The 15,353-nt window shown below is 40.1% G+C and overlaps 1 protein-coding gene across 2 annotated transcripts; it reads left to right on the top strand.

The window, feature by feature from the left end:
- The first annotated feature begins 4,160 nt into the window (after positions 1 to 4,160).
- On the top strand, positions 4,161 to 15,316 carry LOC126751467 (glutamate receptor ionotropic, kainate 2). 2 transcript variants are annotated; one of them, XM_050461756.1, is made up of 13 exons: positions 4,161 to 4,528; positions 5,076 to 5,231; positions 7,788 to 7,882; positions 8,063 to 8,152; positions 8,296 to 8,453; positions 10,349 to 11,024; positions 11,095 to 11,264; positions 11,330 to 11,590; positions 11,648 to 11,779; positions 11,841 to 12,039; positions 13,467 to 13,578; positions 13,642 to 13,761; positions 13,872 to 15,316. In XM_050461756.1, the coding sequence occupies exons 1-13, from the start codon at positions 4,411 to 4,413 to the stop codon at positions 14,165 to 14,167; spliced, it is 2,583 nt and encodes an 860-aa protein (XP_050317713.1). In that variant the 5' UTR covers positions 4,161 to 4,410; the 3' UTR covers positions 14,168 to 15,316. The 2 variants fall into 2 exon arrangements, with proteins under 2 accessions (XP_050317713.1, XP_050317712.1); XM_050461755.1 differs by having other exon boundaries at positions 13,467 to 13,761.
- Positions 15,317 to 15,353: the final 37 nt, after the last annotated feature.

Here is a 15,353-nt window from a genome sequence, read left to right as displayed (position 1 = left end):
CTACTGCTAGTAATTTTTACAGGCCCCTTTGCTGTCGTTCTAGATACACTCATTGGCGTTGGTCACTTGTTGGCTGCTACTTTATGTACAAAGCTAAAATGTGCGGTGCTGGCGCGTTCAACCAGCAAAATGTGAGACTCCAACCGTTTTTTTCTCTCTTTCCATTTTCTTCAATATTTTGTCTTGCATTTCCAGCAAATATGCGCTTATACTTGAGCAAACCTCATAAGAATGCTTAAAGCGCTTAAGCGTTCGCCTTTCTGTGACTTTTGAAGGCCTTTGTGCTCTTCCACGTTTCTCGGTGAATCTTCGGTGTGTGTTGTTGAATTTACATCAACTGTTATGCCCGGCAAATACAAACAAACGGAATGACAAAAATGTATATGTGATTGTGTATGTGTGTGTGCTGTGCGCGCTTTTACTCGCCGCCGCTCACCATTGGCCGCCTGCCAGCGAAAAAGGCAAATATTTGTGCACAGGTGCCAATAATGCGTAGCATACTTTCTAGCGCGTAAGCAGGATGCGCGTGTATTAGCAACAACTTCATGCCCAACAAATTATAACACGCTGCTATGTGTGCGAAGTGAGAATTTTTAAAATAAAACCGGGCATCTTAAGCCGTGAGCGATTATAGCAAAAACACATTACTGAGATGCCAGAATTTATAATTGTAGACGCAATCAGAAGAAGAAGAGAGAATGCCTTGTGGTACTACCAGCTTCAGTAGAAAATGGAAGTATGCAATTATTACGAAATATTACAATTTATAAAGAAGAAGTAGCATGTTTTTGGAACTGTTTGTGAGGCTGCGGTGCGTATACGTAACATTTAGTGAACTTTTGGTTTAAGGCTAAGAGCAGAGTGTGTTCCCTGAACTTAATATGTAATTAAATTGGATAAATTAAAATTATTTATGAACACTTCAAATAGCTAGAAAGCGCAAATTTCCGAATTTAAAAATTTAAATTTTATTTTCTAATTCCATTAAATATTTTTGAACTGACTTTCCAGAATTTTTTATTAATTAGTTTTTGGCAAAAAATTTAAGTTGCTCTAACAACGTTACCTCTGAAATATTATAGATCTTTTTTCTAAATTTTTAGCAAAATCTTTAAAGCTCTCTATAAGATTACTTATCAAAAAAAAATTCAAAAAAAAAAATTTCAACGAAAATTAAAGAACAATCATTATCTGACATTCCGAAGAAAGTAAATAAATCCTTGATCGCTTTAACAACCGATTTCATTGCAAATTATCCGTACTTCATTTACCAGTTTATACCCGTTTTCTTGGAATCATAACATTTCATACAGTCATACATACATATCATGCATTCGAAAACACTGCTTCCTGCCAGCAATACATTACATTCCCCGATTTCTCTTCATTTCTACTTTCCGCCATCCTTTCTCGGTTTCATCACCACTCCAATTCACAGACAGTTACTTGCGCTTTCAATTTCACATACGCAAACACACTCACATCACATACCCGAACACACACACATATGCCTTAAGCGTGCAAACACAAATATGAGACGATTTAAACGCTGCTGGACCACATTTGCTCCTTTGTAGTTTTTGTGGTTTCCTGTTGGTTTTCGGGTCGTTCCGGCTGTCAGTTGCGGTTTCCATGAGCTGTTTACTTCACTCAAATATTTACGCATACACTTACATACACAAATTTCACATTTACTTAAAATTTGCTCAGCTGGCTCAAAGTGTATAAGCTACAATAATGCGTTGCAAAAACGATCTACTTTGGAAAGTAGCAAAAAATGTTATCCATTTTTAAATTACTTATCGCTGGATTAAAGGTGACTGCACACATACATATGTCCGGAAAATAATTTAAAAACAAGTCATGAATATCATGAAATGAACACTCAATACTTTTAACATTTTCTTTTACTTATTGAGAAATCATTTTTCAATTAATTAGAGCACCAACATTTTCAAGAATCATTCACTTCGTCGACATATCACGCTGATAGACGCTGTACCAACACATTTTCCTTCGCCGTGTAATGTGAAGGTGCTTAACAGACGTAGATAGATTACCATGTCTGATTTCACTCGCAAGAATGCGAATCTATCATAGAAAAAAGACTGTACATAGATGTCCGATCTGTATAGTTTCTTCTGTGATTGTAGGGATGCCTTTTTTAACTAGGGAAGCCGGAGTGCGGAACTTCAATCAGCTAAACCTAACCAACTTCCAACTCCAGATTCTCCCACGGAACCACCCGATTAAGTATTATTTCGTAGGCATGATAACACGTTTAAGTCTCCTCTGCGGACGCCTAATCTGCTCTATATGTCTCAGTTTTGTCATAATTAACGCTGCCGCTTCACTTACAACTTTCCAGTTCTATGACCAAGTGTAGTTTTAAGTTTTTTCCTTGTGCTTAAAAAGCGAAGGCAATAAAAGAAGACATGCACAGAGTATTCAAAGCACTCTGAAGGCGTGGGAAAATTCGGACTATTCGGACTATTGTCATGCTGGAATCTATACAGGTAGTTTTTAAAGCACTCATGTTCACTTAATATTTGGGCTAGGTGTTCGGTATCAGTCTGTTGGTCCACCCTCCTTTGAGTCAGATTTGTTATCGTTACTTCCACATTGTTAAGCTTTTGACTCTCTTTCTTCTCTTTTGGCTCCTATAGACTGCTCTGATAACTTGTATACCCGCTCCTATTCGTCGCCCGGGATGGCAATGGACACCATACTGCCTTTTTCTTCCGCAGCATTGCTTGATATTGTTCAGAAAGCACTGATAACTTAATGCCGACCGCCTGTACACTGTGCTTATTTATCTGGCATTTCCTTTAATGCCTAACGCCTGAATCCCTATTAGAGCCGCATATAATACAATCGATCTCATTACATTCGCCGGCTGGAACGCACGCAACCCTTATTTTCCATCATTTTTAATAAAGCATTTCTTCTTCTTCTTAATTGGCGTAGACACCGCTTACGCGATTATAGCCGAGTTAACAACAGCGCGCCAGTCGTTTCTTCTTTTCGCTACGTGGCGCCAATTGGATATTCCAAGCGAAGCCAAGTCCTTCTCCACTTGGTCCTTCCAACGGAGTGGAGGTCTTCCTCTTCCTCTGCTTTCCCCGGCGCGTACTGCGTCGAATACTTTCAGAGCTGGAGTGTTTTCGTCCATCCGGACAACATGACTTAGCCAGCGTAGCCGCTGTCTTTTAATTCGCTGAACTTTGTCGATGTCGTCGTATATCTCATCATTCCATCGAATGCGATATTCGCCGTGGCCAACGCGCAAAGGACCATAAATCTTTCGCAGAACTTTTCTCTCGAAAACTCGCAACGTCAACTCATCCGTTGTTGACATCGTCCAAGCCTCTGCACCATATAGCAGGACGGGAATTATGAGTGACTTATAGAGTTTGGTTTTTGTTTGTCGAGAGAGGACTTTGCTTCTCAATTGCCTACTCAGTCCGAAGTAGCACCTGTTGGCAAGAGTTATTCTGCGTTGGATTTCTAGGCTGACATTGTTGATGGGGTTTACGCTGGTTCCAAGATAGACGAAATTATCTACAACTTCAAAGTTATGACTGTCAACAGTGACGTGAGTGCCAAGTCGCGAGTGCGACGACTACATATTTGTTTGATGACAGGAGATATTTCGTCTTGCCCTCGTTCACTGCCAGACCCATCTGCTTTGCTTCCTTGTCCATATCTAAATCGGCTCAACTTATGGTCTATGGTTTATGAACGGTTTGTGCGAGTAATGAACTAGTCGGGGCCGAATTCGCTACTAAATGAAAGTTAAACCAGAGTAAATTTAGCTGAAGAACTTAAAAAAGTGGTTGTTGCCCTAACTAACTGTAAACAGTTGGCATAGCAGTTTTTAAAAACATTTCGTAATGGGAATTTTCTGTACAAACTGCCTACTAGCTTTTCTCCTAAAAAGCTCTCATAAACACCTGCTCAAGCTTGGTTCCACACCACGCGCGCCGCAGCATCCACTGCGCAGTTGCCGCAACTGTCATTTGTAATCGTAAACACTGTCACATTGCAACCACCAACTCGCAGCAACAAAGAAGATGATTACAAGAAACAACAACAGCAAATGACAAAATTTGTAACAGCGCAGCATCCAGTCAAACGTTTTTCCATGCGTCAAACTGCGTTCAGTAGCATTCCAACTGTCAAAGCAAGCGAAACATTCGGGCCAAGAAAAATGTATCTGCAAGTGTGAGGCGCGGATACGCGTGTGTGTGTATGTGTATGTGAAGAGTAGTAGCAGCAAGTGAAGAAGTCTAGAAAATAAACAAAATATCAAAAAATTGCGGCAAAGTATATACTAAAAGTTGAAAAAAATATTAAAACAAGATACAGCCGCCGAGTAGTTTAGTGCAAAGCGCCAGCTAAAGTGTTAAGATGCAATCTGCGGCGTCCCCGCGTTGGTGTTGGCGCTATCTGCGTCTGAGTTGTTGCCTCGCCGTGCTCAGCGCACTGCTACAGCACACGCTGGCGCTGCCCGATGTCATCAAAATCGGTAAAAAATAGAAGAAGAATTTATAAATAGTTACATTGCCAAGTGGGCTTATCAGACGCACTCGGCCACGCCAACGCTCGATTAACTATCAGCCTCCATCAGCCTCATGCAGACTATTTGCGCCTGCTTCCACTTTGATTTATTGATTTTTTGATTGCATTAAATTTATTACTTTAAGATTATGCATGTATATACGAGCGTAGTGGGAGCCAGCAACAGTGAGCGTACACTTGAGCAGCTTATGAAGGGCTAATGAGCTCGAGTGTACGGATGAGCGGAAATTACGAACTTCTTTGCATTCACATTAACGCAATTAAACGAAATTAAAAATACACATAAGGCACTTTTGTTTACCTTTCATTTTCGCCATTCCGCTTTTGCTTTTGTTTCCTGTTCTCACCGCTCACGCTCTAATGGTCTCCTGCGTTCCCCTATTTCATTCATAACCCCGCTTAATGAGCTGCTGTTTGCGCACACCACATTATCCCGCTTGCCGTTGCCGCTTTTAATGCATGTGCATTTATTTATTTTCGCATTCGCCCCTCAGGTGGCCTATTTCATCCGACCGACGACACACAGGAGTTGGCCTTTCGTCAAGCTGTCGAGCACATCAACTCGGATCGATTAATATTGCCGCGCTCCAAGTTGGTGGCACAAATTGAGCGCATCTCGCCGTTTGATAGCTTCCATGCGGGCAAAAGGGGTGAGTACTCTGCAGATTACACTGGTTTATTTATAAACATTTGCCAAGTGGTTGGCGTGCTCTTATCGTAATGTCGTAGTTATTTATAGTTTCCGACAACAAGTTGATTGAATTTCTTGGCTGACGTAATTGTAGGGAGATTTGCTGGCGTAGAATGGAAGCATGATTCCTGTCTTTTAATGAGAATAAGCAAAGGCTTATCTAAACGCTTGAAACTTAAAAATAAGTTATGCACTGCCGAAATATCATTCTTATTCGTAGACCGCGCAGTTTTAGTAGGTAGACTTGCAGTAGTCCTTAGAAACTTATAAGTATCCGTAAAAATCCTACACCCTATAAATATCGTGTGATCCAAGTAGAAGTACTTTTTTCAATAAGATTTTTTTGACAGATCACGCGTGTGTCATGTCAAGCAGTCATGTTATTTTTGTTCAGTATTAATGGCATTTTATCAGGAAAAGTTTTACTCCCGAGCAACATTTACAAATCCTTCAACTTTATTACGAAAATTTACGCTTTGTAAAGAATCTGTTCCCAACGCTTCGCTCAACTTATGGTCAACATAATCGGCCTACTAATCGTACTATTCGCAATGCCATCACCCAACTTGAGACCCAGCATTCATTATTGGATGATTTTAGCCCCAATTGACCACGCCCAACACGCTGTGTGAATGTAACAGTAAATGGAGACCGTTATCTTGTCACCGACTATTTGATGCCTGAAATTGAAGCTCGAGATGTCGACGACATTTGGTTTCAACAAGACAGCGCCACTTTCCACACATCACATCAATCAATGGATTTATTGACAGAACACTTCTGTGAGCAGATAATTTCATGTTGTGGTCCAGTCGATTGGCCACCAAGGTCGTGTGATATCCCACTGTTAGACTCTTTCCAGTGGGGATATGTAAAGTCTAAAGTCTAAGTGGACAAACCCGTTTCGATTCAGACCTTGGACCAAACATCACCGCGGTCATTCTCCAGTTACCAGTCGAAATGCTCGAACCAGTCATCGAAGATTGGAGTCAACGGATGCACCATCTGTGGCGTAGCCGCGGCTAACATTTGAAAGAGACAATCTTCAAAAAATAAATGCCAAAGAATTTTTTTTCAAATGCTAATAAACTTTCTCAATTAAATTTGAGGTTTCTGTTCTGTTTCTTTAAAATAGTAGGGTACCAAGAAATGAATCACCCTTTACATGATTCGGTACCAGCCAATACTATTTAACCGAAAAGAGTGGTATCCGCAAAACTTCAACGATTAATGAGGATGCTTCAAATTCTGAACTTGCCAAAAATAAAAAGTTTTTTCATTTGAGGATTTGATCTTCAAGAAACTCGGCATGGCTTATTCTGCCGCGCTGGCGCTCCAAAATTAAACGAAACTTTTACCTATCAAGGTCTAATACAGGATGCGAATTAGTCGCTTATTCATATTTGTAGGATACCAGCTTTTATTAATTATGTAGATCAGAAAGATCTTACTTCTAGGCAATCATACACATAAAATTATGTATTATACTATATTACGATTTTATACGATTAGTCTCTTTTTGCAGACTTTCGGATACATAACGGTAAAATTAGCCTCTTCATCGGACATGCTCAAAAAAAAAAGAGAAGAGCTCGTTCCATATAAAAAAATCAAAAGTGTAGACACATGTTCTTTTGCGACTAAAGACGAACTCATCCTGAACTTGCCGCATTTTCAGTCTTTTTTACTTTCACTGTGCTCATAATAAAAGACTTGCTAAACATACTCAGTTTTCAAAAATATTTTTATAAAAAACGCGTTATATTGGCCAATTTAGTCAATTCCTCAATTTTCTAAAATTATTATCACACGCTCTCGCTTAGCTGAAATTTGATATTATCTTCCCTATGTTTACACGCATAGTGGATAATCGGTTTAGGAAACGTCGCTCCCACAATCGCAACGCGAGTTGGTTAGGTCGCGATAAAGCTCAGCCAACAAATGCTACTCGCATACGAATGACTTCCGCTTTTTATCCGCAAACACATAAAGACAACAGTAAACGAATAATTGAAAATAAGAATGAGAATACGGCACAATAGTTGGTAATCCTTGGTAGAATGCTAAAGACGGTGGTGTAGTGCGGACGAAATCAGTACTGGCAACAATGTAGAACCACAGCACGCCTGGGAAATGCCGAGGCATGCTCGTTTATTAATGTTTACGTAGCGCATTTGCGACAGCGACGACAACAAAACGTAAGACAAGCAGTGAAGTAGTTAAGGACCGGCGGGACCAACGACGCTGGGGAGTTGTTCAAACTCGTAAAGCCAGCTATAAAAGCGAACGAATAACGGTTATTATCACCAGTTTGGCCGGTGTAGTTTTTGTTTTCATTGCTCCGTCGTGCAAATGCGCTCGTGTTCGCATGTGTGTCCGTGGAATTTTAAATAAATTTGTTGTTTTTGTTGTTTGTGCACTGAGCATACTGATTTGGTTTGTGTTTCGTTGTTTTTTTGTGTTTGCTTCAACATTTAAATTTTTTCTCTTTTGTTTTGCTTGCCACTATTTACAGTTTGCGGCTTGTTGAACGTTGGCGTGGCAGCCATATTCGGGCCACAATCCTCGAACACCGCGAGCCATGTGCAAAGCATCTGCGACAATATGGAGGTATGTATGTACCCACGTAAGGATTAACAGTTATCGCAATTGCTAATGCTAAAGGCAAGCAAGTCAGAGCTTATGTACTAACAAATCCAAAGCAAATACCGACTTTAGATTCGCTTGCATCATTGCAGCACTTCCGTTAGTTTTTAAACCAAATCGTTTTTTTTTTTTTTGTCGCTGTAGATTCCTCACTTGGAGAACCGTTGGGATTACCGTTTGCGACGTGAAAGCTGCCTGGTGAACTTGTATCCACATCCAAACACACTGGCCAAGGTATGTCTGCAGATTTACACACACACTCACTCACACGAACACACACACATTTCAGCCACTTAAAATAATTATGAGAGCTTAACTTGCCGTTAATCGGCTTCAGCGCTATACTTATGCATATTATCTCGTTGTTTGCTCTTCAGGCTTATGTGGATATCGTGAAGCAATGGGAATGGAAGACTTTCACCATTATCTATGAGAACAATGACGGCATTGTACGGCTACAGGAGTTAATCAAGGCGCATGATAACTCACCGTATCCGATTACAGTGCGACAATTGAGTTTATCGGGGGATTATAGGTAAGCGACCGCATTTTGCATTGAACGCTCAGTAACAATGTTGATTCGTTTGGATTTTGTTTCTTCTTACATAAAGTACTATATTTTAAATTTTAAATAACAAAAAGTTTAAAGTCTTATTTGAATTTTTTCCTGAACTCTCTAAGGTCACAAGACACTTTGAAACTTAAACTTTCAATACACAAGCTATGTAAATTTTATGAGCTTGCTATTTGGCTCATGATAGCTGCATCGATAGATCGAAAATAATTAAAAGATAGAATGAGATAGATAGGTGATGTGATCCCTGTCCACGTAGATGGCTCCTAGGGCCTTAATCCTGCTTCTACAAACTGCTGGACAATCTATAAGCAGGTGTTCTGGAGATTCCTGTTCCATGTCACAAAACCGGCAGACTATGCCCATGTGGAACAAGTGTTTCTTGAGCCTGCAGTACCTAGTATAAGGAGACGGCAAGGAGACGGAGTTTGTCTCGGCAGAGGTTGATCATATCTCTAAACCTTGCTATGTTGTAACCTTCCAGTAGTAACTGGGCGTAGCACATTCCTGTCGTTTTCTGCCAGTACCGTTCTCTCGTCAGACCCAGGATCTACCGGCTAGGCGTATGCATATCATGAGTGCCTTGGGGGCTCTGAACAGGCTTAATTCCACTTGCCTATTCAACCGTCAGTTTGAGTCTAAGTTGAGACTTAGGAAATTAATCTTTTTAACATCTCCAACTCCTTGCCCCCAAGTGTTAGGTGCCTCAATCCCGGAAGAGATCTGCGCTTTGTAAAAAAGACGACAGTTGTTTTTGGCGGGTTGATATTTAACCCTACCGTATTGCAACATCTCTTTGCTAGAGTTAATATTCTTTGAATTATAACGCAGAGTGTATTCTTAAATTAGGCTCGGACGGAATCTCATAGTTTGTGAGCAACTCAAGGAGTTTATATACTACTAGGCTTCATAGTAGAAGAGATAAAACTCAACCCTGTGGTACCCTTATAGTACCAAGAACAATCTTACTCTCCCCATAGTGGCATCAGCCGAACATTCGTTTTCTTCAGTGTCTTGATGACGCTTGCGTAGGACGCATTATCAAAAGAAACTTCGATGTCAAGAAAGACGCATATCACAACCTCGCCATATTCCGGCGATTTCTGGAGTTCAGCTATAATGATAGCTGGATGTTCATACCGATTAAGTAAACATTCATTTAAATTCATTCAGAAAATTCGACTTCATTCCTAGTAATGTTGGCCCCTCCGTCGGCGAGCCAAATTTACCTATGAACGGTACAAAATCATTGATGGATTTAAAACTCAGGAGAAGATAGGTTAAAAGATCTAATGAAGTTGTCTCCTAGTTTCCAGATTTCAGGCCACTAAAGCATGAGAATCTATAAGAAAACACATCTGTCAAACTCACATTAACCTTTCCGACTGGATAGGTTACTAGGCTGATCCGCACTCGGCTGACCATACTTGAGCAATTACATTTCCCTCTCATAGGTTTCTGAAAAGATTTTTTCTTACTGCATAGGTGCTAAAAAAGGGGAAGCTTCAGCGGACCCACTCCGACATACTCGCTTTAAGGATTCGCTGAGGTCTGATTGCAGCGTTTGTTCACCAGAGCCAGAGAGCGGCTGCGATCGGCCGTCGGTATTAAACCAAGAGGCCCGATATATAAATATGTAATTGTATACTACTCTCTTAGCGAGGTTATGTGGTGGGTTTAGGACCCGCCACGTAGAAACCGCTCCCAAAGAAAAAATAACAACAGCCTCAGATAACCGCGTAAGCGATGTCTACGCCAGTAAAGAAGAAGAAGATACTTTATGATATTATTTTATTAAATTCAAGCATAAAAATATTTGCACATTTCTATTAACAATACTCTTTCTCACACGCTAGACCACTGCTGAAACAAATCAAAAACTCCGCCGAAGCGCACATCGTACTCGACTGTTCCAGCGATAAAATTTACGAAGTACTCAAGCAGGCACAACAAATTGGCATGATGAGCGACTATCACAGTTACTTGATTACCTCACTGGATTTGCATACCATCAACCTAGACGAATTCCGTTATGGTGGCACGAATATAACCGGCTTTCGTCTGATTAACGAAAAAGTCGTCTCGGATGTGGTGCGTCAGTGGAGTTTCGACGACAAGGGCTTACAACGCTCTGCCAATTTGAGTACGGTGAGGGCGGAGACTGCGCTAATGTACGATGCGGTACATCTTTTCGCAAAAGCATTACATGATTTGGATACATCGCAACAAATCGATATACATCCCATTAGTTGTGATGGTCAAAATACGTGGCAGCATGGTTTTAGTTTGATCAATTATATGAAGATCGTCGAAATGAAGGGTCTAACCAATGTGATAAAATTTGATCATCAAGGCTTTCGCACCGATTTCGTGTTGGACATTATCGAATTGGGGCCGATGGGTATACGCAAAATTGGCACATGGAATTCAACACTGCCGGACGGTATCAACTTTACGCGTACCTACAGCCAAAAACAGCGCGAAATTGAAGCGAACTTGAAGAACAAAACGCTGACGGTCACAACATTATTGGTGAGTACAACGAAAATTAATGCGAGGAATGGACTCTGTATGGAATTTTAGACATTTTTAAACTTTACAGAGCAATCCGTACTGCATGCGCAAAGAGTCAGCAGTTCCACTCACAGGCAACGATCAGTTTGAAGGTTACGTTGTTGATCTCATACATGAAATCTCGAAGGCTCTGGGTTTCCATTACAAAATACAGTTAGTGCCTGATGGCAGCTATGGCAGTTTCAACAAACAAACTCTGTAAGTTAACCTTTAAGCACGAAGAGTTTAGACCCTCAAACAAATCTGCATATTTCTTGCCTTAGCGAATGGAACGGCATGATACGCGAGCTGTTGGAGCAACGCGCCGATCTTGCGGTGGCTGATCTCACCATCACCTTTGAGCGCGAACAAGCAGTAGACTTCACCATGCCCTTCATGAACTTGGGTGTTTCGGTGCTTTATCGCAAACCCGTTAAGCAACCGCCTAACTTATTTTCATTTCTCTCACCACTTTCGCTCGACGTTTGGATCTACATGGCCACAGCATATTTGGGCGTTTCTGTGCTGCTCTTCATTTTAGCACGGTAATTATTAGATGGATAATATAGAAGTCCACAATTCAAATAATTTTTTGTTTACAGCTTCACACCTTACGAATGGCCCGCATATTCTGATGCTCATGGCGAGAAAATAGAAAGTCAATTCACACTAATGAATTGTATGTGGTTCGCAATCGGTTCATTAATGCAGCAAGGTTGCGACTTCTTGCCCAAGTAAGTTAAATAATTGCATATTCTTCTTCGAAGTTTTCTGAAATACTTTTCTTTAACATAGAGCTTTATCAACGCGAATGGTGGCTGGCATATGGTGGTTTTTTACTTTGATCATGATCTCCTCGTACACAGCTAACTTGGCGGCTTTTCTCACTGTCGAACGCATGGATTCGCCTATTGAAAGCGCTGAGGATCTGGCAAAGCAGACGCGTATAAAATATGGCGCTTTAAAGGGTGGCAGTACGGCAGCGTTTTTCAGAGTGAGTAGATCGAAGCGGTAACATAATGAAGCTAAGAGAGAAATATGTTAAGTTTCGAGCTATGTTCGCAAGTTTTTCTTACTATTGAACATATAAATAACGATTTATTGGATGGTAGTATGTGCATTAGCTTGCTTAATGTGATAGTCGCAAAGCGCTTTACTGGTACGTGAAGCATCGCACCAAAGTTTTTACTATACAAGTGGGATTCGTCTTCTTTATTAGACAACTCTTACGCGGTTATAGCCGATTTTACAACAGCGCGGTTCTTCGTTTTTGCTGTTTGGGGCCAATTGGAGATTCCAAGTGTAGCCAGGTCCTTTTCCACCTGGTCTTTCCAACGGTGTGATGATCTCATAATCTTATTCCTCTGCTTTCCCGGCGTTTTCCTCCAATTGGACGGCATTACCTAGCCGGCGAAGCCGATGTCTCTTAATTCGCTGAACTATGTCAATGTCCTCGTATATCTCATACAGCTCATCGTGCCATCGAATGCGATATTCGCCGTGGCAACCGCGCAAAGGACCATAAATCTTTCGTAGAACCTTTCTCTCGAAAACTCGAAACGCCGACTCATCCGATATTGTCATCGTCCATGGCTCTGTACCATGCAGAAGGACGGGAATAATAAGTGACTTATGGAGTTTGCTCAGCTGTACACTCTTATATAAAAATTATCTTCTGGGTTCAGCTCATATTATTTCCTCCAGCAGCAGATTGAAGAAATCTCACGATAGGGAGTTGCGTTGTCAGAAAACTCGTTTGCTATCGAACGGCTGGGAGGGGTCCTTCCCGATACTGATGGAGTTTTTGGTACAGCCTAACGTCAGTTTACACAGCCGTATTAGTTTTGAAGAAATATCATATCCGAGGCTGTTTTCTTCTTTTCATTGGTAGTGTTTTTTACGTGGCGGGTCCCAAACTCAGCGCACAATCCAGGCTCGCCATCAAGCGGATCTTTTTTGGCTACCCAGAGGTTACTTTGTCAAAGACCGGATATCGTGATCCATATGAGGGATTAGTAAAGTAAATTAACAAAGAAGTTTTCTGCCTAACACTCCTAAATTTTCCATAGAGCTTACTTCCTAACACTTCCAAAAATGATAAATTTGCTGACGGTTCGTTGAGTGACTCCGAGTTATAGTACATTTGCTATTCGCCTCAAGTTTAAAGATTTGTATTTAATGAAAGTTTAAGACACTTTGAGCTTAACTTCGAATCATAAACACCAAGAAGTTAAACTCAATTTGTTTCATGGAAGACTCGGTTTTATGAGTAGTATTTAAAATGCTTAACAACAAAACTGCGAGTAAACTCGAGTTTGCGACTTAATGTGAACGTACTATATAGTTTGCGCCCTTAATGTCACCAAAATCTCAATGAAATTTAGTTTTCTGATACCCAATTATTAATTCTTTTCACAACAGGAATCGAAAATATCAACCTATCAGCGCATGTGGTCATTCATGGAGTCCGCACGACCATCTGTATTTACCTCGACTAACGCCGAGGGCGTGGAGCGCGTAGCCAAGGGCAAAGGTATGTTAAAAAAAGGAACCATAAATTTTGGTATTATTATTCAGAAAATATATCGTCTTGCAGGCTCATATGCTTTCCTCATGGAATCCACATCCATCGAATATGTGACCGAACGTAACTGTGAGCTGACACAAGTCGGCGGCATGTTGGACACCAAGGGTTATGGCATAGCAGCGCCACCGAGTAAGTAGACAAAATTTATCCATTTCTTTACAAAAAACTCATTGCTGCAATTATATGCAACAAAAGTGCAGAGTATAGCGGTAAATAATGCAATTTTCGCTGCTTTACAGATTCACCTTATCGCACCGCCATCAATGGCGTCATACTTAAGCTGCAGGAGGAGGGCAAACTGCACATACTGAAAACCAAATGGTGGAAGGAGAAGCGTGGCGGTGGCAGTTGTCGCGTTGAGACATCGAAATCCTCATCGGCCGCAAATGAGTTGGGTCTGGCGAATGTGGGCGGTGTGTTCGTCGTGCTAATGGGCGGTATGGGTGTGGCATGTGTTATTGCCGTCTGTGAATTTGTGTGGAAATCGCGAAAGGTTGCCGTCGAAGAGCGGTTAAGTGCGATTTTGCACGAATGAGACTAAAAGCAGGATGTGTGGGTTTAGGCTAACCATTGAAAGGATCAGCGAAAATTATCGTGGCATTAGAAAGGTTTGAGATAGCATAAATCTAGCGATCTAGAATGAAGGAATTAATCAGAAACGATGTTTGAAGCGTGTCGAAGGTTTATATAATTTGAGCATTAAGTCTTCTTCGAACATATTAGCGTTAATTTAATTGAGGTTAGTTATAATTTAGCAAAACATAAATACATAACAGATAGACATACATTTAGATATATAAAATTTAAAATAGTATCAAATATTTTATAAGCGCATACCATATGAGTATCTAGATTAGTGCTAGAATTATCGTAATACACACACACATATATGCTGTATACATACAAACACAGCGCATAATATATTTACGTTTAGATAATATTCATAGCGATAAGTTAATATGCATTTAACACTAACAAAAAATAATCATATTGGAATTGTGCTGTATCATAAGCAAAATGCTAAACTTGTACACTTAGCTTATGCTAATTTGATTACTTCAATTAAAATACAGTTATCTATTACATTAATTAGCTGTAACTAGCCAAAGCGCATCAAAACACTCTATTAAATACGCACAAAGTTCTCCTTGACCCAAAATCTGCTTATAATCCTCGTATATAGTTCGAATAAGCATCATACATCTACACTAACAATGCTTGATAACTTCCTAAAACACTAAAAAACTATGCTTACAACTGTAATAAACCCTATATGTATAAATATATGCATAGACGCATGACTACATACATACATACACATATATAGTTTATACCAATGTACGTTTATCCTCCATCGAGCCAATTTAGTGAATTATAAACGAAAGTCTTAGTCGTAAGCGATTTAATTATAACAATGTAACCACATAGAAATTAGTAATAAATAATAAACGAAATGAGAAAAACTTACAGACATGCATACAGACCACATAATCGTACATTCATACCGTTATATGTATACTATACATAAACATATTGGAACGAAAGACAAAGCTCAACGACTGCACAAATGCATAAGTGCATGCATACACCGATAATACATATGTATGTATTTTCTAAACACAAAATAAAGAACCCAACACAAAAAAATATAATTCAGTAAAATAAAATCACATTTTTAAAAATATATTACAATTATTATATTGCGCCCGTTCACGAATTTA

Source organism: Bactrocera neohumeralis, chromosome 2 (genome assembly GCF_024586455.1).
Source record: "Bactrocera neohumeralis isolate Rockhampton chromosome 2, APGP_CSIRO_Bneo_wtdbg2-racon-allhic-juicebox.fasta_v2, whole genome shotgun sequence".
NCBI lineage: Eukaryota > Metazoa > Arthropoda > Insecta > Diptera > Tephritidae > Bactrocera > Bactrocera neohumeralis.
This window is presented reverse-complemented; position numbering and strand designations above follow the sequence as displayed.

Excerpts from the sequence above, each read along its gene's own strand:
- LOC126751467 (XM_050461755.1), top strand. The coding sequence starts at position 4,411 with ATGCAATCTGCGGCGTCCCCGCGTTGGTGTTGGCGCTATCTGCGTCTG. Across the intron at positions 11,025-11,094 it reads TGACGGTCACAACATTATTG|AGCAATCCGTACTGCATGCG; the intron begins GTGAGTACAACG and ends TAAACTTTACAG. Across the intron at positions 11,265-11,329 it reads AGTTTCAACAAACAAACTCT|CGAATGGAACGGCATGATAC; the intron begins GTAAGTTAACCT and ends TTCTTGCCTTAG.